Source organism: Felis catus, chromosome F1 (genome assembly GCF_018350175.1).
Source record: "Felis catus isolate Fca126 chromosome F1, F.catus_Fca126_mat1.0, whole genome shotgun sequence".
Lineage (NCBI taxonomy): Eukaryota > Metazoa > Chordata > Mammalia > Carnivora > Felidae > Felis > Felis catus.
In genome coordinates, this window is record NC_058384.1 from 66,424,039 (window position 1) to 66,445,627 (window position 21,589).

Here is a 21,589-nt window from a genome sequence, read left to right on the forward strand (position 1 = left end):
TCGTGGGAGGAGGCGCCGTGACCCAGAAACCGCAGAAACCAAGGGAAGAACGTGTTTGAAGCAGAAGATGCGGCCACTTCAGACAAAGCAGAGCTGCGAGCTGATGAGAGACAAGAACTGAGTCACCTCCCCTGGGTTCAGCCACAAAGCGCTGCATGCAAAAGCAGGAGACGCCAAGGAGAAAAGGGAGTCTGGGTGTGACCGCTGCCTCACTTAGCAGCTGCGCGGTTGACTGCTTTGGGCTTCAGTTTCCTCTTCTGTAAGATAGGGGCAGTAATAGCACCTGCCCCATTGGCTTGTTTGATAATTAGTGCTGCACGCATGTGTTTACAAGTTATACACGACAGACACCCGTACAGCAGATGCAGATGTGACAGCGCTATATTCTCATTATAATCGCAAACGCGGAAGATCAACGTTATCGATTGGTGGCGATCAGGCAAAAAAAGCAGGTTTTCACAGACAAAAACAGGAGTGTGAGGCAAAGAAATGGAGACAGGAAATGTAGGCCCCTTCTCTCAGAAATCCGTCCACAGGAGAAAGGGATGACGGGGAAGAGTACACAGAGATGCGGAAGGTTTTCTGTGGTTGATTTTTTAAATTTTTTGAAGTTTATTTATTTATTTTGAGAGCAAGAAAGAGAGCAAGCAGGGGAGAGGCAGAGAGAGAGGATCCCAAGCAGGCTTCATCAGCACGGAGCCCAGCATGGGCCTCGAACCCATGAACCATGAGATCATGACCTGAGCCGAAACAAAGAGTTGGGCGCTTAACCAACCGAGTCACCCGAGCGCCCCATGCTTTGCTGATTTTCTAATGTTCGAGAGGATTAAATACGTCTGCGTGGAGTTTGGAAGAAGCAGGCGGAGCCAGAGAATCTGTACGTGGGACAGAGGCAGGTGGAGAAGGAGGAGGATTCTTCTGGGGTGGGCAGGTGGGGGCAGCTCTTCCAGGGTCACAGGAAGGAACAGGGAGGGGTAAAAGAAGGGACTTCCTCCACAAGAGCGTCGCTTACACCGGAAGACAGGAGTGGGGTCACCTCAAGGGGGGCGGATGGGGAGAAGGGGGCGCGTGGAAGGCAGGGGCTGAAGCCCAGCCAGCACCGGAAATGTGCAGGGAGGAGGCCCAGCACCCGCTGACTGATGATTCTTTCCCTCAGTCCCTGTGTCTCGTCCTGTCCTCACCCTCAGCCCCCGTGGGGCCTTGGTTCCTGAAGGACATACAGTGACACTTTCCTGTAAAGCCGAGAGAGGTTCGCCTCGCATCCTGTACAAGTTTTATCACGAGAATATCAGCCTGGGGAGCAGGTCGGTCCTGTCTGCAGGAGGAGTGTCCCTCCGTGTCACCGTGACGGTGCAGGACTCTGGGAACTACTTCTGTACTGCTGACAATGGCTTCGGGCCCCAGCGCAGTGAGGCCAAGAGCCTCTCTGTCAAAGGTAAGCCCTGCATTCTTGTCAGCCACTCATCTCTGTTTTGCCACTATGTTAAGAGGACACTGAGGCCCGATGCGACAAGTGGCGAGGCAGCCGTCACACCCAGACTCCCTTCTCCTTTGCGTCTTCTGCTTTTGCATGCGGCGTTTTGTGGCTGAACCCCGGGGGCGCTGACTCAGTTCTTGCCTCTCACAGGGTTCTTGCCTTTCAGAAGTCTGCACGGATCTCGCAGTCTCCACCTCCCCAACCTGGCGCCCCCGGCAGCCAGCTGTGGGCCTTAGCCCTCCCTGCCCTGGCTCAGCCTGACCCCTGGATAGCTCAAGGGACTCCCCAGCTTTTACCAGAGGAATGCATTCCCTCCGGGGTTTTCGCATGTTCTGTAGATCCCGTCCCTGGAGACTCTTTCTTAACCCAGTGCCCAGAAGCACTAACACTCACGCGTGCACTTGGCTGCAAGCAGGGTCACGCAGCCAAGTAGCCGGCAAGCCCTCAACCGGTCCAGAGTTCCCAAGCCGTTGAAGCACTCACGGCAGGGTCGACGAGGGAAGCAGGAAGGGTTTTCTGGAGTTTCCGTGATTTTTTGCCTGAATCCGTGAAAATAAGTTTCATTTTATCGTATCACATTTTTTAAGTTGTTGTTGAAACATGCCATACGTTCAGAAAAGCACACAAATCAGAGGCATACAGCTCATGGTGACCCACGTAACCACCCAAATAGGCGGCATCACATTTGGAGTGAAGTTGCTTGTGTTTACACTTGGATCTTTGCTTCTTAGGGAGTGAAAGCCCAGTTGTTTGTGGGTTTGGCCGTTTTTTTGTTTTTAATTTTTTTTAATGTTATTTATTTTTGAGAGAGCGAGAGAGAGGGACAGAGGGTGAGTGGGGGAGGAGCAGAGACAAGGAGACACAGAATCGGATGCAGGCTCCAGGCCCCAAGCTGTCAGCACAGATCCCGAGGCGGGGCTCGAACCCACGTAACCGTGAGATCATGACCTGAGCCGAAGTCAGATGCTCAACCCTCTGAGCCACCCAGGCGCCCCTGTTGGTTTATCTGTTTTTATGAGAAATAGAAGGATGATGGAAAAACCATGAGCGGGGTTCACCAGACCATTCTACGTCATGAGGAAACTGAGACCGGGTGTCCCCAGAGGGGAGGGTTGTTTCGTGGACGTCCCGGGAGCGAGAAAAACAAGACAACACTTGCAGGCACAAGGAAGAGCTGGGAGATCTCTCAGAAAATCACTTATTTCTCCAGAGCAGGTGATACTGGCCTGTGACGAGCTCAAAGCTCACTCTGCTCGCAGGCCACCAGCTATTTTCCTGTGCCCCACCGTCACCCCTGCTGCTCCTAAGCGCCCTCCCTTCTCTCCACCGCGTGACCTCTGCCACACCGGCATCAACTGCTCGGCTTCTGGCTGCGACTCCTTGCCGTGTATCTCAGCCTCTGCCCGGCCTCCAGGGCCGGATGGCTCGAGCCGAGGCAGCGGTAGGACTGGGCGGGCAGCCAGGCCCCGGGGGGCCGCAGGCCATGCACTGCCCACCTCCAGCCCAACAAAAGTGTGGAGACGACACAGCACAGCACGAACTACGGTTCAGAAAATACTTGTTTTAGGGACCCGTGTGCACGGCAGGGACTCTGGGGTTTCCTAGAAAGAGCCAGTGTACCTGAGAACACTTGGGTCGTCCGATCTAAGTATGAGTCAGAAAACCTGAATTCTGGCTCTGGCTGTGAAAATGTGGTTCGTAATTCGGGCAAAACGTGTAAACTGCCTTTGTCTTACTGTTTCCACCGTATGCTGGAAGTTAGGCAAGACGGTGATTAGCGTCCCTCCAAGCCCCAGAGAAGACAGCGGGGGCAGAGCGGGGCGTGCTGCTGAGCTGGGCCCGTTTGCCCGGCCCCCCAGGGGGAGAGCAACACCGACGGCTTCACCGTCGCTCCCGGCGGCGCGAGGGGAGACACCGCCGGGGCCATGGGAGGGGGCAGGAGTCGGAGCACGGTTGCGGCTGGAGGCAGCAGCTGGTGAGTATGTAAACTGGCAACGTGCTGGTCTTAGGAACACGTGAGTCTGGGTGGAGTTGTCTTATCTTTGAACAGACAGCTCTGAAGGCTCTCTTCCTCCTGGACAACATCTCTCTCAGGTCACAGAAATCAGGAATGACCAAAAGCAGACATTCCCCCAACGTAAATTGTGGAGTCAAGAGATTAGTTAAGAAATTTAAGTGTTGTGAGACCCAGGCTCCGAAGCCGGAACGTAACCTACCTAGAAAAGGCCCCAGCCCTAAGGCGCCGTCCATCCCATTACCACGTTTTGTTTTCTTCTCAAACTTAGCAATGCCTCAGACTTCTTTATCTCCTGTTTCTTGCCTGCCTCCCTCAAAACCACATTGTAAGCTTCATGAGAACAGAGCCTCGTCACTCTGGGTCTCCGCCACATCCCTGTGCCTCCTTGGCACCTGGCACAGTGCGGGTCCTCAGTCGGCATTCATAAAACGATGAACAAAAAGCCTTTGAGGCAAGATGAGGAAGAGAACACTGATCTTCGCATCCACTCCTGCACGTGGGCAGAAGTTCATGAGCCCTAGATTCGCAGACAACTGTCTGTGAGCTGGGAAGCTTCACTGTGAGCCAGGCAGATACTCTGACAAAACTATGTACTTTTTTGAGGGACTGTGCCCCAAAGAAACGACAAAGAGAGTTTGCGGGAAGGTGTTCTGATAAGATATACCCATTTGGAACCTATCACCAGCCCTGGGTCAACGAAACACACACACACACACACGCACACACACACACACACACACACACAGCATTCTCAAGCAGATACAAGACTCTGAATATACCTCCATCCATTGAAGGATTAGTTACAAGCAGAATATGGGAGTTTTGCATTGATGCATTGGAAACTGTAAACGGGGAAGAAGGGACACGTAATTCATAATACTTTTAAAAAGAATTGCCATAGGGGCGCCTGGGTGGCGCAGTCGGTTAAGCGTCTGACTTCAGCCAGGTCACGATCTCGCGGTCCGTGAGTTCGAGCCCCGCGTCGGGCTCTGGGCTGATGGCTCGGAGCCTGGAGCCTGTTTCCGATTCTGTGTCTCCCTCTCTCTCTGCCCCTCCCCCGTTCATGCTCTGTCTCTCTCTCTCCCAAAAATAAATAAACGTTGAAAAAAAAAAAAGAATTGCCATAGGAAACAAAAAAAACCCACAAATTCTTCTAACTATTCTCAATACAATTAAAGACAATACGGACTCCAGAAAAAAAAAAAACTGCAAAAAGGAACAAACAGGTTAAAGAAGAGATGATAAGAAAACAGAAGATATTTTATAAACTAGCAGAGCTCGGAAGAAAAGCCAAAAAACCCCCACAAAGCTCTCTTAGAAATGAAATCCAAGTTCGAAGCCTTAAGAACAGGATGTATCCTTCTGAAAACTGTTAATCAAAGGGAGAATTGGTTTGAGAAAACATGACGATGCAAAGTAGAAAAAGAGAAGCGAAAGCAACAAAGTGTTCGAAATATGGAGACCAGTGAAGACCCCGTGTGGAATGTCCCTAAGATAGGAAACCAAACTGAAGACAAAAAGCAAAAGTCCAAGATGTAATAAAAAATTTTCCCAAAGTGAAGAAAATTGAATATGTAGATCGAAAGGCCTGGGTGGTTCAGTCAGTTGAGCGTCCGACTTCGGCTCAGGTCATGATCTCACGGTTCATGAGTTCAAGCCCCGCGTTGGGCTCTGTGCTGACAGCTCAGAGCCTGGAGCCTGTTTTGGCTTCTGTGTCTCCCTCTCTGCCCCTCCCCACTGTGTGTGTGTGTGTGTGTGTGTGTGTGTGTGTGTGTGTGTGTGTGTGTCTTAAAAATAAATAAACATTTAAAATTTAAAAAAAAACATACTCTGATAAGGTTACTGAATTTCGAGGTTATATATGCACACGTGTGTACGTGTGTGCATGTGTTTGTTGTGTGCACATGCATTGTGTGTGGGTGTGCGTGCACATGTGATCACGGCAAAAATAAATGAAATTGGTCATCTCAGAAAGAAAGATTATTAGATTGGTCTTAGACTTTGCACAGAAACCAATGCTGGGAGAGAGGAGTCCTGTCCAGATTTGCTCGTTCGTTCTTTCTTTCTTTCTTTCTTTCTTTCTTTCTTTCTTTCTTTCTTTCTTTCTTTCTTTCTTTTTTAATTTACATCCAAATTAGCATGTAGTGCAACAATGATTTCAGGAGTAGATTCCTTAGTGCCCCTTACCCATTTAGCCCATCCCTCCTCCCATATCCCCTCCAGTAACCCTCAGTTTGTTCTCCATGTTTATGAGTCTCTTCTGTTTTGTCCCCCTCCCTGTTTTTATATTATTTTTGTTTCCCTTCCCTTATGTTCCTCTGTTTTGTCTCTCAAAGTCCTCATATGAATGAAGTCATACGATTTTTGCCTTTCTCTGACTAATTTCACTTAGCATCATACCCCCCAGTTCCATCCACGTCGTTGCAAATGGCAAGATTTCATTCTTTTTGATTGCCGAGTAATACTCCACATCTTCTTTATCCACTCATCCATCGAGGGACATTTGGGCTCTTTCCATCCTTTGACTATTGTCAATAGGGCTGCTATAAACATGGGGATGCATGTGTCCCTTCCAAACAGCACACCTGTATCCGTGGATAAATGCCTAGTAGTGCAATTGCTGGGTCATAGGGTAGTTCTATTTTTAGTTTTATGAGGAACCTCCATACTGCTTTCCAGAGTGGCTGCACCAGCTTGCATTCCCACCGGCAGTGCAAAAGACATCCTCTTTCTCCGCAGATTTGCACTTTCAAAGGAGGAAAAAGAATGGAGAATTTTATACCAAATCCAAAAGACATGCTCAAACATGCAGGGACCCAGGGAACTTAGTATCCATTAAACCTTCTCGAACAAGTTATATGATGACAAAATCTAGCCAGCCAAAATATGAATCGATACAAAGGGCTCAAAAGGAGTTAGCTATGATATAAGAAGTGCAAGCTGGATCTCTTTGGACCAGCGACCAGCAGAGCCCCGCCTTGGCTGCAGGCTAGAGTCTGGGAGCTCTGAAAACAGGCTCATTACTAATCATCTCTCCGGACCCATTACATTCAGAATCTCTCAGATGTGGTCTCAGAATCTCTATTTTTTTTTTTTTTTACACGTCCTTAGTTAAGAATATTGTACACATAGGGTTGAAAACCACTGAATCAGATATGAAAACAAGCCTAATCAACTGTGAGAGTTATGGTCACAGAGAGCGCCAAAGGTGTAAAAAATATATACATAACAAAGAAAAGCTAGTTGGCCAGATGGGGAAAAAGAAATAAGAGAACAAGAATTTTCTCATGATTACTACTGTTATTTCATAAGGGAGCACAAAAAAGCATTGACTTGATACATTTTGAAAAATTAATGACAGCTGTCAAATTTTCCATTTTGTAAGCAATATCTGAATACTTTGCAGGCAGTAACTTCTCATTCATGGATTATAGTTCACCAGCAGCCCATGGAAAATCAGCAAGTAGAAGAGTCACATAGGATAGATACACGGGGGAGTTGTTCAGATAGAATAACTGTAGGGGCGCCTGGGGGGGCTCGGTCGGTTGAGCATCTGACTTCGGCTCAGGTCATGATCTCACGGCTTGTGAGTTCAAGCCCCCCATCGGACTCTGTGCCAACAGCTCAGAGCCTGGAGCCTGCTTCCAATTCTATGTCTCCCTCTCTCTCTGCCCCTCCCCTGCTCTCTCTCTCTCTCTCTCTCTCTCTCTCAAAAATACATAATCATTAAAAGAATAACTAGAATTTAGGATTAGGAAGAGACAAGAAATAATAAAAATGAGCCTCTGCATTTCTGTGACTATCACTCATGACAGTGTGGGAGCAGGAGCTCTTACCTCCGTTAATGCAAAGGGAAAAGGGTCCAAAGTTTTTGAAGAACAATCTAGCATAATATATGGGTACTTGAAATGTTCATATTCCTCACCCGAGAAAAGTCCGCTTCTAAGAATTCATGCTCAGAAGCTCATGTGCAAAGGTACCGTGACGTGTATGCAGGACTGTGGGACGTGACATTGTAGGAGAGCTGGGACATAAACACCTGCTCGTGGGGAACTGCTTCAGTGTACCATGGTGAATCCATGCACTGGAGTGCTTTGCGGTTATTAAAGTAATCGAACAATGTTTATCCCAAGTTAGCAAATTGTAGATTTCAGAGAGTTGCATTTTGTGGCGTGTGAATCATACCACAGTAAGTTGGATCTCTAAAAGCAAATGAGACAGATCTTCAAGCAATGACGTGGAAAGATGTTCATGGTGCGTTCCTGAAGGAAAGACCAGGCCACAGACCAGTGCGTACATTGTGGTCCTGTGCGTGTGCGTGCCTGTATGCTTTTATGTGTCTATTGATGTGTTGATACGCATGAGTGTTCTGGTACAGGGAAAGATCTAGAAAACGTCATCAATACAGTGCAGAGGTCATGTCTGAAAAATGAAAATACAAGAAATGTGAAAAGATACAGGTGTCAACTAACTTACTTTTCTTCCCTCAGTCCCAGTGTCCCGCCCCATCCTTACCATCTGGAGGCCCAGATCCCAGGTCGTGGAGGGGGACGTGGTGGAGCTTTACTGTAGGGCCTGGAAGGGCTCTCCCCCCATCCTGTACCGGTTTTATCACGAGGACAACGCCCTGGGGAGCAGCAGGGTCTACAGCAGAGGAGGAGCGTCCTTCAAACTCCCCCTGTCCGCAGAACATTCTGGAAAATATGCCTGTGAGGCCGACAATGGCCTGGGGGCCTGGCGCAGTGAGACAGTGTCACTCGACGTCAAAGGTGAGTTGAGTCTTCCAACTTGGGCCTCGTTTCCGACACGGCCCAGGCTCCGTGACGTCCCTGGCTGTGTGAGTCACGGGTCTCCTGTCCCTCCTTTCCCCCAACTGTCTCCTGACTTCTCGGCAGTCCCTGTAACCTTTGCCTTCAGGCCCCCAAACACACTGGAGACTGTGTATCCCAGTCCTCGGAACTGGATACGGCATCACATGGATCTTATTGTGTCCTCAGATCTGAGGAAATCATCACTGGGCTCTGATAATGTCGCAAGGTCACTAAAGACCGAGAAAAACGGTTTCTGGTTTGAAACGTCTTTCCTGTGGAGGGAGATGTTCAAACAGCATGAACTGATGGTTAACTGTTTTTCCTCCCTCAGTCCCAGCGTCCCGCCCCGTCCTCACCGTCAGGACGCCCAGGGCCCAGGCCGTGGAGGGGGACGTGGTGGAGCTTCACTGCGAGGCCCAGAGGGGCTCTTCCCCCATCCTGTACCGGTTTTATCGTGAAGACAACGCCCTGGGGAGCAGCAAGGTCCACAGCAGAGGAGGAGCGTCCTTCAAACTCCCCCTGTCCGCAGAACATTCTGGAAAATATGCCTGTGAGGCCGACAATGGCCTGGGGGCCTGGCGCAGTGAGACGGTGTCACTCGACGTCAAAGGTGAGTTGAGTCTTCCAACTTGGGCCTCATTTCCGACACGGCCCAGGCTCCGTGACGTCCCTGGCTGTGTGAGTCACGGGTCTCCTGTCCCTCCTTTCCCCCAACTGTCTCCTGACTTCTCGGCAGTCCCTGTAACCTTTGCCTTCAGGCCCCCAAACACACTGGAGACTGTGTATCCCAGTCCTCGGAACTGGATATGGCACCACATGGATCTTACTGTGTCCTCAGATCTGAGGAAATCATCACTGGGCTCTGATAATGTCACAAGGTCACTAAAGACCGAGGAAAACGGTTTCTGGTTTGAAACGTCTTTCCTGTGGAGGGAGATGTTCAAACAGCATGAACTGATGGTTAACTGTTTTTCCTCCCTCAGTCCCAGCGTCCCGCCCCGTCCTCACCGTCAGGATGCCCAGGGCCCAGGCCGTGGAGGGGGACGTGGTGGAGCTTCGCTGCGAGGCCCAGAGGGGCTCTCCCCCCATCCTGTACCGGTTTTATCGCGAGGACAACGCCCTGGGGAGCAGCAGGGTCCACAGCAGAGGAGGAGCATCCTTCAAACTCCCCCTGTCCGCAGAACATTCTGGAAAATATGCCTGTGAGGCTGACAATGGCCTGGGGGCCCGGCGCAGTGAGATGGTGTCACTCAACGTCACAGGTGAGTTGAGTCTTCCAACGACGGCACCACCAGGGGCCGACCGTGCCCCCAACTTCCCCGGGGGCCCAGGCTGGAGGTGCCACGGGGCCGTTTGCACTATGATATCACAGCAGGCCCCTGCCCGCACAGCCTCCATCTGGGAGGTGTGGACTCTCCATTTCCAGGAGCCTGCACCTTCCCCTTGCTGTGTGTTCCCCAGAAGCCATCCTGCAGCCACTGTGACCAAGAACGCCCTCATGTAGAAGTAAAGGCTTTCAGACCACAGACCGCATCCTGGTCCGCAGTGATGGGCAGGAAAGGACACTTGACGTGGGCGCGTCTCAGCCCAGAAGAGGCCGGGGTGGGGTTTCCTCTGTCCATCAGGACAAAGGCCGCCTCGCTGTCTCACTGGCCCTTGAACTTCTCTCTGGCTCCTCCGGCCCCCTCCCGGGGCTCTGGCTACGAGACTTGCCAGAGCTTCTCCCGACTTTGTCCCCGCCCCTATTGCCTGGGGCTGGACCACCGTGTCCCAGCGTGTGCACCTGGCCCCGTGGCAGGCTGGCCTCCCCGAGATGCCCCTTCCCCCGCAGGGCAGCATCTCACCCACAGCTCTGCCCTCCATCCTGCCGTCAGGCCATGGCTCTGATGTGTAGCCGCTGGCGACCGGACCCCACACCTCGTCACCTGCTCCACGCCAGCCTGCACCCCCCTGTGCACGCGCCACTCCAACAACCTGCCCTGCTTGCTGCTTCAACCCCTGTGGCCACCACTGTCCTCAGACCCCAGCAGAGCCCCAGTTCACCGACCTGTCTGCTCCCTCCCGGACGCTGGCCCCCGACTCCACCGCCATATCGCTTGTCTTGGGGCCCACACGGTGACCCCTCCGTCCGCTGCCTAAGGCCCAGAGGAGAGGCCTCCGCTCTCCGTGAGTCTCCACCTGATCCCTAGGTTCTGTCTTTCTCGCACTCCCGACACTTGGCACACCGATTAGCCCTTTGTGTCCTCCTCCTCCTCTCCCGGTGTCTCCCTCTCTCTAGGACCTTTCCCCGGACATTTATTTAGCGTGATGAGTCAGGACCAATCGGATTACCTCACAGCCCTGTACAGATACACTTAGCGACTTCCTGCGGCTGTGTGAAGGGGGGTCAGTGTCCTCCCCGAGGCTCCTCGAGCCCAGCCTCCCTCTCCTACTCATGCCACCCCTCAGACCGCCTCTCACTGCTGCTGCCACCTTGTTACAGTAATCCCAAGGCTCCAGCCTTCTTCCAACTCAGGGCCTTTGCACATGCTGTCTGCCTGCCAGGCACGCGCTGCATTTTCCTCTTCACCTGGTTGATTTCAGATGTCCCTGTGAGGAAGCATTCCCTGACCAGCCCCTGCGAGACCGGGTCCCTGGGATGGCACATTTCAGAGCACATTAGTCTCCACTTTGCATCAGTCATCGCTGTGTTCGTTCTGCACCTGCTGTTCACGTGATCGCTGCCTATCCCGTCCTCTGGATTGAGGCTTCGGGAGAGCTGGGACGGGGTCTTTCTCGCTCTTGAATCCCTAGCACATAGCGCACTTCCTGGGACTTACTTAGTGCTCCGTTAATTTTGGATGAGTGAATGACTATAAAATGAGCGAATAAGGTGATCAGCACCCATTCTCTGTGGACCTCGTTTCCGACACGGCCCAGGCTCTGTGACGTCCCTGGCTGTGTGAGTCACGGGTCTCCTGTCCCTCCTTTCCCCCAACTGTCTCCTGACTTCTTGGCAGTCCCTGTAACCTTTGCCTTCAGGCCCCCAAACACACTGGAGACTGTGTATCCCAGTCCTCGGAACTGGATACGGCACCACATGGATCTTACTGTGTCCTCAGATCTGAGGAAATCATCACTGGGCTCTGATAATGTCACAAGGCCACTAAAGACCGAGGAAAACAGTTTCTGGTTTGAAACGTCTTTCCTGTGGAGGGAGATGTTCAAACAGCATGAACTGATGGTTAACTGTTTTTCCTCCCTCAGTCCCAGCGTCCCGCCCCGTCCTCACCGTCAGGACGCCCAGGGCCCAGGCCGTGGAGGGGGACGTGGTGGAGCTTCACTGTGAGGCCCAGAGGGGCTCTCCCCCCATCCTGTACCGGTTTTATCGCGAGGACGTCCCCTTGGAGAGCAGCTCGGCCCCCTCTGGGGGAGGAACGTCTTTCTACCTGTCTCTGACTACAGAACATTCTGGAAACTACTCCTGCGAGGCTGACAATGGCCTGGGAGCTCAGCGCAGTGAGGTGGTGCCACTCAGTGTCATCGGTGAGTTCGTCCTGCCCCAGCAGCAGCACAGGCAAGGACCAGCCCCTGGAGGGGAGCTGAGGTCCTCCCCCCAGCTGCCGAGACGGCTCGGGCCCCCAGTACTTCCTGCCGCCACAACCTCCCTCTGTGCATCCAGGATCCTCCCTGTGGTTTCCCCTACAAGAACCTGGACCTTCCTGGCCACCCAGCCCAAGCGGTCTTCTTCAGTGGCATCGAAACTCCTCACTAAAAATGCAAAGGGTTTTTACACCATAGACTATATTCTGATCTGTGGTTAAGATTACAAAGGGAGACTATGGGTCTCTCTGCTCCAGAAACAGGTTTGGCTGTTCCTTGTCCGGGTTTTTCTCTCCTTGAACCCCCCCCCCTCAAGCCTTTACTCTTATGCTTTTTTTTTTTTTTACGTTTATTTTTGAGACAGAGAGAGACAGAGCATGAACGGGGGAGGGTCAGAGAGAGGGAGACACAGAATCTGAAACAGGTTCCAGGCTCTGAGCTGTCAGCACAGAGCCCGACGCGGGGCTCGAATTCACGGACCGCGAGATCATGACCTGAGCCGAAGTCGGCCTCCTAACCGACTGAGCCACCCGGGTGCCCCTATTCTTATGCTTCTGTATTACCAGGAATATAAGTACGCCTCAGACTTCCATATTTAAAACTCCATATTAACATTAGCTCTGTGCGTGGCCTTTTAGGAGACACAACGAGTCCACGTTTTTTTTTGTTTTTTTTTTTTACAAAGTGAATCTTAAAGCAGTGGGGCCGCAGGAGAGCAGCACAGAGAGGTTAGAACAGGACAGCATGGATGCCACGAGCCACTCTCCACCAGATCCCTCCGTTCTCTATGCTGCCCTCTGACCACTTGCCATTCAGTGTTGAATCCAAAGGGAAGCGGCTTCTTGTGAGCTCTGAACCAGTTGTGACAGCCCTACAGACCGAACCTCCAACTTCCTGTTCCGGGGGACCCGGGGGAGGGTAGCACAAGTATGCTAAGGGCCATAGAGGTGAGCGTTCTGGTCTCAGCTCTGGAGGCAACTAGCCGCATGACCTTGGCCGAGCATATTTCCCCGTATGTTGACCTCGATTTCCATACCCATAAAGTGGGAAAATCAGACTAGATGGCCATTGTGGTCATCCCCAGCCCTAAAATTCTATGATTTTGGTGCACAGTGACTGTGGAGTGTTTTGGACTCAAAGTTTCCTGGAAGGAGATATTCAAAAGGAGAAACTTCAGAGACTCTTACACACTTACCTCTCAGATCCACCACGCAGGCGTGTGACGTGAGCTAAATGCCACTCCCTCTCTCTTCACGACACAGCGGACCGCGCATCGTACCCGCCACACTCAGTATTCCTGACGTTCTGCTCACCTTCATGCCTTTGTTTCTATGATCCCTTCACACGATGCAGGCTGTTTCTGCTGCTGCCATCACAGCTGAGGGACTCCTTGCCTGGACTCCGTGAGTTATGTCTTAGCTCTGCGACAAGGGTACCGATCACAGAGAACTGCGGGAAAGGGAGAGATTTCTCACCACCACCACCACCACCGCCATCGTTGTCCTTGTCATTGTCATCATCATCATCCTCACTGAGCCCTTGCGTGTGCCTGGCCCCGTGCTTAGTAGTTGGCATGCGCGATCCCATTTCATCTCGGAGATAAACTGCCGTTATCCCCAATTTGCAGGAGAACAAGATGAGACTCGAGAGGTGGGAAGCAGGCAGTCTGCACACAGCTAGCGATGGGAAAGCCGGGCTTCCGTGGGCCTGCCCTGGTCTCCACCGTGGCATTCCTTCATCCTTCATGGCCGTGTTTCAGCACAACTTTCGAGCTGTTAACGATTCGTTATTCTGAAGGGATACATAAATCTTCGTAAGAAAACCGATGGTGCAGCAGGGAGAACATAAAAAGTGAAGGTCTCCACCTGCAGGCACACACTTTTATGTCGGTGTACTTCCAAGATATAACTGCTATTAATAGTTTCATGGGCGTTTTTCTAGAAGTATTCAAATGTATTATAAATATAAAAGTATAAAATTTTTCACAGCATCAGATTATACATAACGATGCAACTTGCGTTTTTCACTTAAAACATACATCTTGGCTTTAGTTTAAAAAATAGATCTTGGCTCTCTCTTGTGTTTCTTTAGTCAGCCAACTAGGCTACCTCTAGTTTTTAGCTGTTATAAAAAGCCTAGCATAGAAATCCTTGCACAAAGACCTTTGCACATCTGACGTCAGTATCCCTAAAGGAAGCAGTCTTAGAGGTAGATTTGTTGGGTCACAGTTGATGTGCGTTTTGAACTTGGCAGGTGTGGCCAAATCGCCGTGCAAGAAAGTGTCTCAAATTTGCGTTCCCGCCTGGAGCATCTCAAAGCACCTCTTTCTCCATAACTCTATCAGTATCGTCTGTCCTTTTAAGTTTTGCCCATCTGATGGGTGTTTTTATTTGTACGTCTTTAATTAGTAACGAAAGTAATTGTTCATTGGCTATTTAAAGTTTTTAGTGATTCATACCCTTTCACACTCTTCTATTGGGTATTTTCACATTTGTAGATTAAGGTTGTTAGCTTTGTCTGCCGTATGAGTTTCAGCCTGTTTTCCAAGATCAACATCTGACTTCTGCCATTTGTTTATAATTACTGCTCCTTTATGGATACATTAGAAGCAGGAACTTCTATTGGCTTTTGTCTCCCTCAGTCCCAGCGTCGCACCCCACCCTCACCCTCAGGGCGCCCGGGGCCCAGGCCAAGGTGGGAGACATGGTGGAGCTTCGCTGCGAGGCCCAGAGGGGCTCTCCCCCCATCTGGTACCGGTTTTATCACGAGGACGTCCCCCTGGGGAACAGCTCGGCCCCCTCTGGAGGAGGAGCGTCCCTCAACCTCTCTCTGACCGCAGAACATTCTGGAAACTACTCTTGCGAGGCCGACAACGGCCTGGGGGCCCGGCGCAGCGAGGCGGTGCCGCTCAGCATGTCAGGTAAGTTTCCTGTTCCCAGGCCACAGATGTGGACAGAATATCTCCTCCGAGGATGTTCTGGTACCCCTGCTGATGTTTGACCAGGACGTTCTCAGGGGCAGGTGCGCAAAGCTGGGAGTTCTCTAACTTGTCGTTTTTTGAAGCGTTTCTGGAGTGCTGGTACCTGAGTGGGAGCAGGAGGCCCGAGAGGATCGTTGACTTTAGCGCTCACTGATGGGCTCTGTCCACCCTGGCCCCCCACCCTTGCCCCAGCCGCAGACAGGAGCTTCCTCTCAAAGAGAAGAGCTGTCTCCTGTGCTGCTGCCTCGGGAGTCCTGGCTCCCCAGATTCTTCCCCTCCTCCTCCAGGCCCGGACACCATCTCCAGGGGTCAGGGCAGGTCAAGGCTACGAGCCTCTCCCTCCAGCTCATGCGTGGGCTCTCCTCTCCAGGGCTGACCGGGAGCAGAAGTGGCCCCATTGCTACGGGTGTCACCGGGGGGCTGTTCAGCACCCTGGGCTTTGGGGTCGTGGCCCTGCTGTTGTATTGCCGGCTCCCAAGGAAAGCAGGTGGGTCACCTCTGCGGGAGCCCCTGCCCTCCCCGTCCTGTCCCCACAGGCTGGTGCTGAGCTCTCAGCCGCTGCCCCCACCACCATCCCGGTCCCCCCTTCCCCTCCTGGTCCCCCGGAATTCCTCTTCACAAACACAGAGTTCCCCAAATAGCCCTAGTGCGTGGAAGATGCCCAGAGGAGAGGAGTTTATCCAGCATCACACACTTGAGTGCACTCCCCTCTCCACCCTTACGAGGCCCCCAAGGATTGGGAGGAAGAGAAGGAAGACCGAGAAACAGGAGTGGGGACAGAAACCCAGTGGGGCCTCGTGACTGGCTGAGTGTCTCAACGGGCAGTGTTGTCACAGCCCATCGGGTCTGCTTCCCCCTGCAGCCGTCGAGCGTTGCTCTTCACGGAGCCCCCTTTCACATTGCAACTCGGCCCCTCTGGAGGCCAGGCTCAGGAGTTTTCTGCCATCTGCCGCCTCCCTCGGGCTTAGCAGAGAAGGGTCCGCCTCTTGGTGCCCGCCCCTCCCTGCGGCCGTGCTCCCGGGCAAGGCCCCCTCCTCCCGTGGCTCCAAATGCTCTGCTTTCCTTTGCAGGAGGAAGGCCGACCTCTGACCCCTCCAGGTAAGACCCGGGCTGTGATCTCGTGAGCTCCGGGAGATGCCCGCAGGGGATAAAAGTTGACCTGGGTCTGGTGACCGCTGAGGACGCAGCCAGGTTGTGCCGTCTGCACACTGTGGTCTCCCTTGGCGTAGGTCAAGGCAATTCCCAGGGAGCAACTCACTGCTGCCTTAGCCACCTGGGCCTCCGTGCGTCAAGGGCCAGTTCCTTTTTATGTGTTAACTTGCACCCTGCACCACTGTTGCCTTGGCTGTCTGCGTGACCGCTGTAAACACTGGATCCATCCGTGCCCGAAGCTAATCTTAGCTCAGCCGGCCTGGAAATCTCTGAATGTGAGCAACCTAACCCACGCCTGCCGTGGGGACAGCCGAGGAGATGGAGCCGCGCGACTTGGCCGTCCAGAGAGGCGGTCCGCCAGCCCGACGCGGTGCCGGTGAAGAAGCTTTGCCGTCTTGGATCCCAGCGGCTGACCTCGGGAGGCACGCCACAGCTCAAAACCCTCTCCGGGCAAGCCCGTGGCGGCAGCATCCTGACCACGCGGGTTCCTCTGAGCGCTCATCATGACTGATCCCTCTGAGATGCGGATCTCTCTGAGAGGGGAGGCTTTGGAGCCACGTTCTAGTTTGCCGTGTCTAGTTACACGGTCTTGAGCAAGTCACTTTCTCTCTCAGAACCACCGTTTTCTCCATCGATAAGAGAAGGATAATAATAGAATCGCCCTGATACTGTCACAAGCATTAGCACAGTGCCTGGTGGTGTCACGTGCCCACCACGTCCGGGAACATGTTGCGATTTGTAGCGTACTCGTTTCATAGCAACAAACCACCCGGGACGGGTTCGTCTGTGTCTCCGGGCTTGGCAGCCACCTTGCGCAAAGACCTGCCAACGGGGCACGGTTATTACGTTGGCTCCTTCGTCAGGGCTCCCGGGAGACACGGCCGTTTCTGTCCCACAGGAGCCCTGCAGACTCCGACATCCGAGAGCCCGTCTACCACAATGCACCAGCCTGGCTGGAACTGCAGCCCGTATACAGCAATGGTGAGGAGCGAGGTGCCCCTGTTTGGGCAGCGAGCCGGGGCTGGTCCGGCAGGGGTGGGGCAGGAGAGGACGGGGTGGGGGGGGGGGCCGTGCGGACGCCCGGGGGACACGTGTCCCTGCAGAGAGCGAACTCCAGCTGGGGGAGGAGGAAGTAACTCAGACCAGAGGCGAGAGCCTTGCAGTCTCTCAAACTGCAATCTCTTTCCAGTAAATCCTAAAGGAGGAGAAGTTGTGTACTCGGAAGTCCGGAGGATTCCGCAGGGGAGCAAACCTGCAGGTAAGACCTGGGGACCCTGGGCTTTGACGGCGCTGGCCGCGCGTGGCCCCGCCTCCGTCCTTCGGGCGGGTCTGGGGCAGACCGGGCGCGGAGCCGCCCTCACGCAGGGTCGCCCTCACTTGCGCCCGCCTGCCCTGCTGGGGTCCCCGGGCCCACCGTGCGGTGCCGCTCTGCCATTCACCACGGACGCCGCGGGATGGCCTGAGGACCGGCTACGCCATCAGGGCTTCTGCACTCGCAGCTGTCACGGGACACAGGGCTACCCTCCCTGTCCTGCCTCTGTCCGATTTCTACTGCTGTTGTGGCAAATGGCCACGAGCTCCGGAGGGGTGGGGGGCAGGGGGAAGGAGAAGTCAGACCGGCGTCTCCCTGGGCCGCACTCCTTTCTGGAGGCCCCGGGGGAGAAAGTATTTCCTGACCCTTTCCTGCTTCTCAAGGACACCCCCTCCCCGGTCTTCAAAGTGCTCCATCTCTGACCTTTTGTCCCAAGTCAGGTCTCCCTCTGAGTGCAGCTGGGAAACGTTCTCTGATTTAAAGTTCTCAAAATCCCACCTGGATAATTCAGAATCATTTCCCCTTAATCTTTTTTTTTTTAATGTTTATTTATTTTGAGAAAGAGAGAGAAAGAGAGAGAGAGAGAACATGAGCAGGGGAGGGGAGAGAGAGAGGAAGACACAGAATCCCAAGCAGGCTCCAGGCTCCAAGCTGTCAGCACAGAGCCTGACGCGGGGCTCAAACCCATGAACCTCGAGATCATGACCTGAGCTGAGGTCTGACGCTTAACCGACGGAGCCCCCCAGGCGGCCCGATCCTTAATCTTAATCATATCTGCAGAGTCCCTTTTTGTAAGGTCACACACTCACAGGTTCCGGGAATCAGGACATGGACATCTGGGGGGCATTATTCTGCACCCCCACACTGTCTCACAGGGGTGAGAGAGCAGATGTGGAATGCCATTACAGCAGCTTTGAGGGTGACTGACTGCTGGTGGTCTGGCTGTGTCATTGCCCGCTCGTGAGTGGTCTGCCAGGACCGGTCCCAGCCCAACCCCTCCGGCGTCAGGGAGACAACCCGCTCCCAGCCGCGCTCCGTAAAGAGTGCTGTGTGACTCTAGCCGTTCTGCTTCCCTCTCTGGTTTTCCGATCCTCTTGTATAAAGTCAGATGAACCGTGTTTGTGCCCGTTCTTGGTTCAACGGCGCACCTGTAACACATGGAGTCACACACGCTCACAACCCCCTGTGAGGCGAGTACTGTCTTACCTCAATCTTGGAAACGAGGGAACTAAGGCAGAGGACCTGAAACGACTGGCCCGAAGTCGCAAAGCAAGTGCATCACTGAACGGTCTGTCCCCAGAGTCCCAGCTCCCGACTGAGCTCTGCTCCTCGGTGTGGCTCCAGGAAGCCTAGAGGGTCACATGTGGAAGCCTGGAGGGCCACACCGAGCCACAAGGACAGAGCCTGCTTGCAGACTGCCCTATTCCATTCCAGCTTAAGACCGTGTACAAGTGATGATAACGTCTGACATCACATCCACGTGTGTTCCGAAGTCCCTGTGTGCCAAGTAGTTTTAAGTGCTAAACGTGAATACGCCATAAACGTGCACACGTGTGCGTCTGCACCGTACCTGGCACACAGCAAACACGCGACACATGACAGACGCACACACACGTGAGCTCACGTGAGGTCACAGTAACCCCGGAGGCGGGTGACGTTATCGCTCCCACCCCGTGGACGAGACCACCAGGGCAGAAGTGGCAGCGACCTGTCCGAGGCCACAGAGGGGCACAGCGCCCCCGCTCGGTCAGGGGTCTGCGCTCAAAGCACTAACAAGATTAGAGGGAGGTTCCTGCTCGCGGGCTCCCGGGGAGCAGCGTGGGGAGCAGAGTGGGAAGTGAGGCCGAGGAGGGGCCGGGCCCGGCCAGAGGTGAAGGGCTCAGGAGAGGGCCCCTGCGGTACAGGGCGGCTGCCGCGTGGGTGGGGAGAGGCGCCAGGGTGGGACGGGGACACGGGGGCTGGGGCGCGGGGAGCTCTGGGCCTCCTTTCCCGGCTGAGCAGTGCTCTTTCTCCCTCAGCGAACTCGGACTCCGTGTTAGGGCTCCTCCGGACCCACCTGCCCTCCCACGGCCAGGCCGCCAGCCACCGGCCTTCCGACCCCCCGGGCTCGTCTGTCATCTACTCCCAGGTGAAGGTGGCATGCCCCTCGGCCTACGTGGCTCCTCAAAGCTGAGTCCACACACACGCCCTGCATCCCAAGCCATCCTGGGGGCAAGGACATCGGCATGGGGTGACTTGAACGGGTCCAGGCCCCGTCCCCTGGCCTCTGCCCTCGGTGTGACCGGAGCACGGGACTACGGGACGCTGCCGTTTCCCAAGTGACAGCCCGTGCGCCTCGCGGTCTCTCTGTCTGGTGACGCGTTGCTCCCCCCGGGGCCATCCCGTCCCCTGGCTTCCTTAGCGGGCTTCAGCCACAGTCCCTGTTCTGGGTCCCACTCCCATGCACACGCCAGCCACTCCTAGTGGAGCCTGCTCCTGGACTTCGAGGAGGCCACCTGCCCCCTTCCTGTGGACACCCGTCACCTGTAGAGACCTCCACCATAGACACCTGCTCCCCCTGGACACCCGCCCCCCCCCCGGACACCTGCTCCCCTGCAGTTCCTTTCTTCAGTGCTCTTCCGTCTGGTGGGGCTACCGTGGGACTCTACCAAGTGGGGACGGGCGCAGCTGGCTGTGGACCTCCACACCATGGGGCTGCATTTCATGCCCCCCATCTGCCTGGGACGTTAAGGCCAGCCCCCGACAGCAGGAGAGCTTCTCCCCTGCATGCGGCCCACACCCCTGCCAGTGGGCTCACATCCCCTTCCCGTGAGCCCTCCGGTGTGGGTGCAGGAACGCGTCTCACCTGCACAGAGCCCCTGTCGGGAGGCTCGCCCTGATCCCCGTGAGGAGCCTGCACATTCCGACAGAGGCACCTCAGAGCATCGGGGGGACGGAGGAGGCCCGGCAGGTGGGAACCTCGACCGGGTTCTGGGTCAAGAAAAAGCCACAGGAGAAACTTCGGAGGCAGTTAGGGAAAACTGAATATGAACTATATATTACTGATACTATTGAATCAATAACCTGGCATTACTTTAAGAATATTTGAAAATATCTGAAATCCCTTGAGGTGATTCAGTAAACATTTTTTCATGTGCATGTTAGCCTCTGTGTTAGTGTGTGTCTGTCCTAGTGTGCATTTGTGTGTGCGTGTGTGTACGGAGAGAGCACAAACGTGGCAAAAACCCAAACTGGTGAATGCAGAGAAGGGCATACGGCATCGGTTATATCATTTTGTTAACTTTTCTGAGATTTCATTTTTTTAACGAAAACATTGAGGGTGGAGCCCGGAGCGCGTCGGACCCCGGGTGTCGGTTGAGGGGCGCCGCCCGGGCCGGCACCCCTCCCGCCACCAGGGGCTCAGGAGGGAGCCCAGCAAGACCTGGAGGAGGCGGGCCGGGGATTTTGCAGGGAAAACATTTCCCTTCCCCGTCGCTCCTCCCTGAGGCTTTCCTGGTGGAACAGTTGGCTCCCACCATCGGAGCACCTGCCGCGGGCATTGGAGGGGCGGGGCTTGCGTGGAGGGGAGGGGCGGGGCTTGCGTGGAGGGGCGTGGGCGGAGGGTGCTGGTGCCCTGGCGGGGTCTGGGGCTCGCGTGGCAGGGAATTCAGACGAAGTGACTTGCGGAGGGGAGCGGGGCAGAGAGGGGCTCTCGGCTTCGGGTGCCGAGAGACCTGGAGTGGCCTCTGACACGTTTGCTCTTCTGACCCGCTTTGGAGCTGGAGTGTCGAGGGACAAACCCCAGTGCCCGGGAGCTCCCGGGAGGAGGCCACACAGAGGTCGAACGTCGGGTCTGGGGGAGCACCCTGCAGTGGTGGGGTCGGCACCGATACTCCTTCTGCCCACCTCACCCCTGACCGGCTGCGGGCCTCAAGGGTGAGCACGACGGGCCCAACAAAAAGCTAGAGGGGCGCCTGGGTGGCTCAGTCCGTTAAGTGTCCGACTTCAGCTCAGGTCACGATCTCGCGGTCTGTGAGTTCGAGCCCCGCGTCGGGCTCTGGGCTGATGGCTCGGAGCCTGGAGCCTGTTTCCGATTCTGTGTCTCCCTCTCTCTCTGCCCCGCCCCCGTTCATGCTCTGTCTCTCTCTGTCCCAAAAATAAATAAACGTTGAAAAAAAAATTTAATAAAAAAAAAGAAGAAGCAGCTAGGGAAACGCTGGAATTTTCCCCGAGCACCCCTCAGGCTTCCCCAGTTAGCGGGTGACGATACATCTTTACC

At 54.3% G+C, this 21,589-nt stretch overlaps 1 protein-coding gene across 7 annotated transcripts in view; it reads left to right on the forward strand.

Annotated features, from left to right (window-relative positions):
* The window catches only part of FCRL5 (Fc receptor like 5), a 38,390-nt gene extending 17,916 nt beyond the window's left edge, over positions 1-20,474 (forward strand). For 5 of the 7 annotated variants that reach the window (XM_045048493.1, XM_045048495.1, XM_023247237.2 and 2 more), the window contains 11 exons: positions 1,157-1,435; positions 7,985-8,263; positions 8,637-8,915; positions 9,289-9,567; positions 11,552-11,830; positions 14,529-14,807; positions 15,238-15,354; positions 15,938-15,965; positions 16,918-17,000; positions 17,209-17,277; positions 19,350-20,474. In XM_045048493.1, coding sequence (XP_044904428.1) covers positions 1,157-1,435; positions 7,985-8,263; positions 8,637-8,915; positions 9,289-9,567; positions 11,552-11,830; positions 14,529-14,807; positions 15,238-15,354; positions 15,938-15,965; positions 16,918-17,000; positions 17,209-17,277; positions 19,350-19,504 — 2,126 coding nt within the window. In that variant the 3' untranslated portion in view covers positions 19,505-20,474. The remainder of the gene's footprint in view (positions 1-1,156; positions 1,436-7,984; positions 8,264-8,636; positions 8,916-9,288; positions 9,568-11,551; positions 11,831-14,528; positions 14,808-15,237; positions 15,355-15,937; positions 15,966-16,917; positions 17,001-17,208; positions 17,278-19,349) is intronic. The other 2 variants (XM_045048497.1, XM_023247239.2) reach the window with 2 other exon arrangements.
* Positions 20,475-21,589: the final 1,115 nt, after the last annotated feature.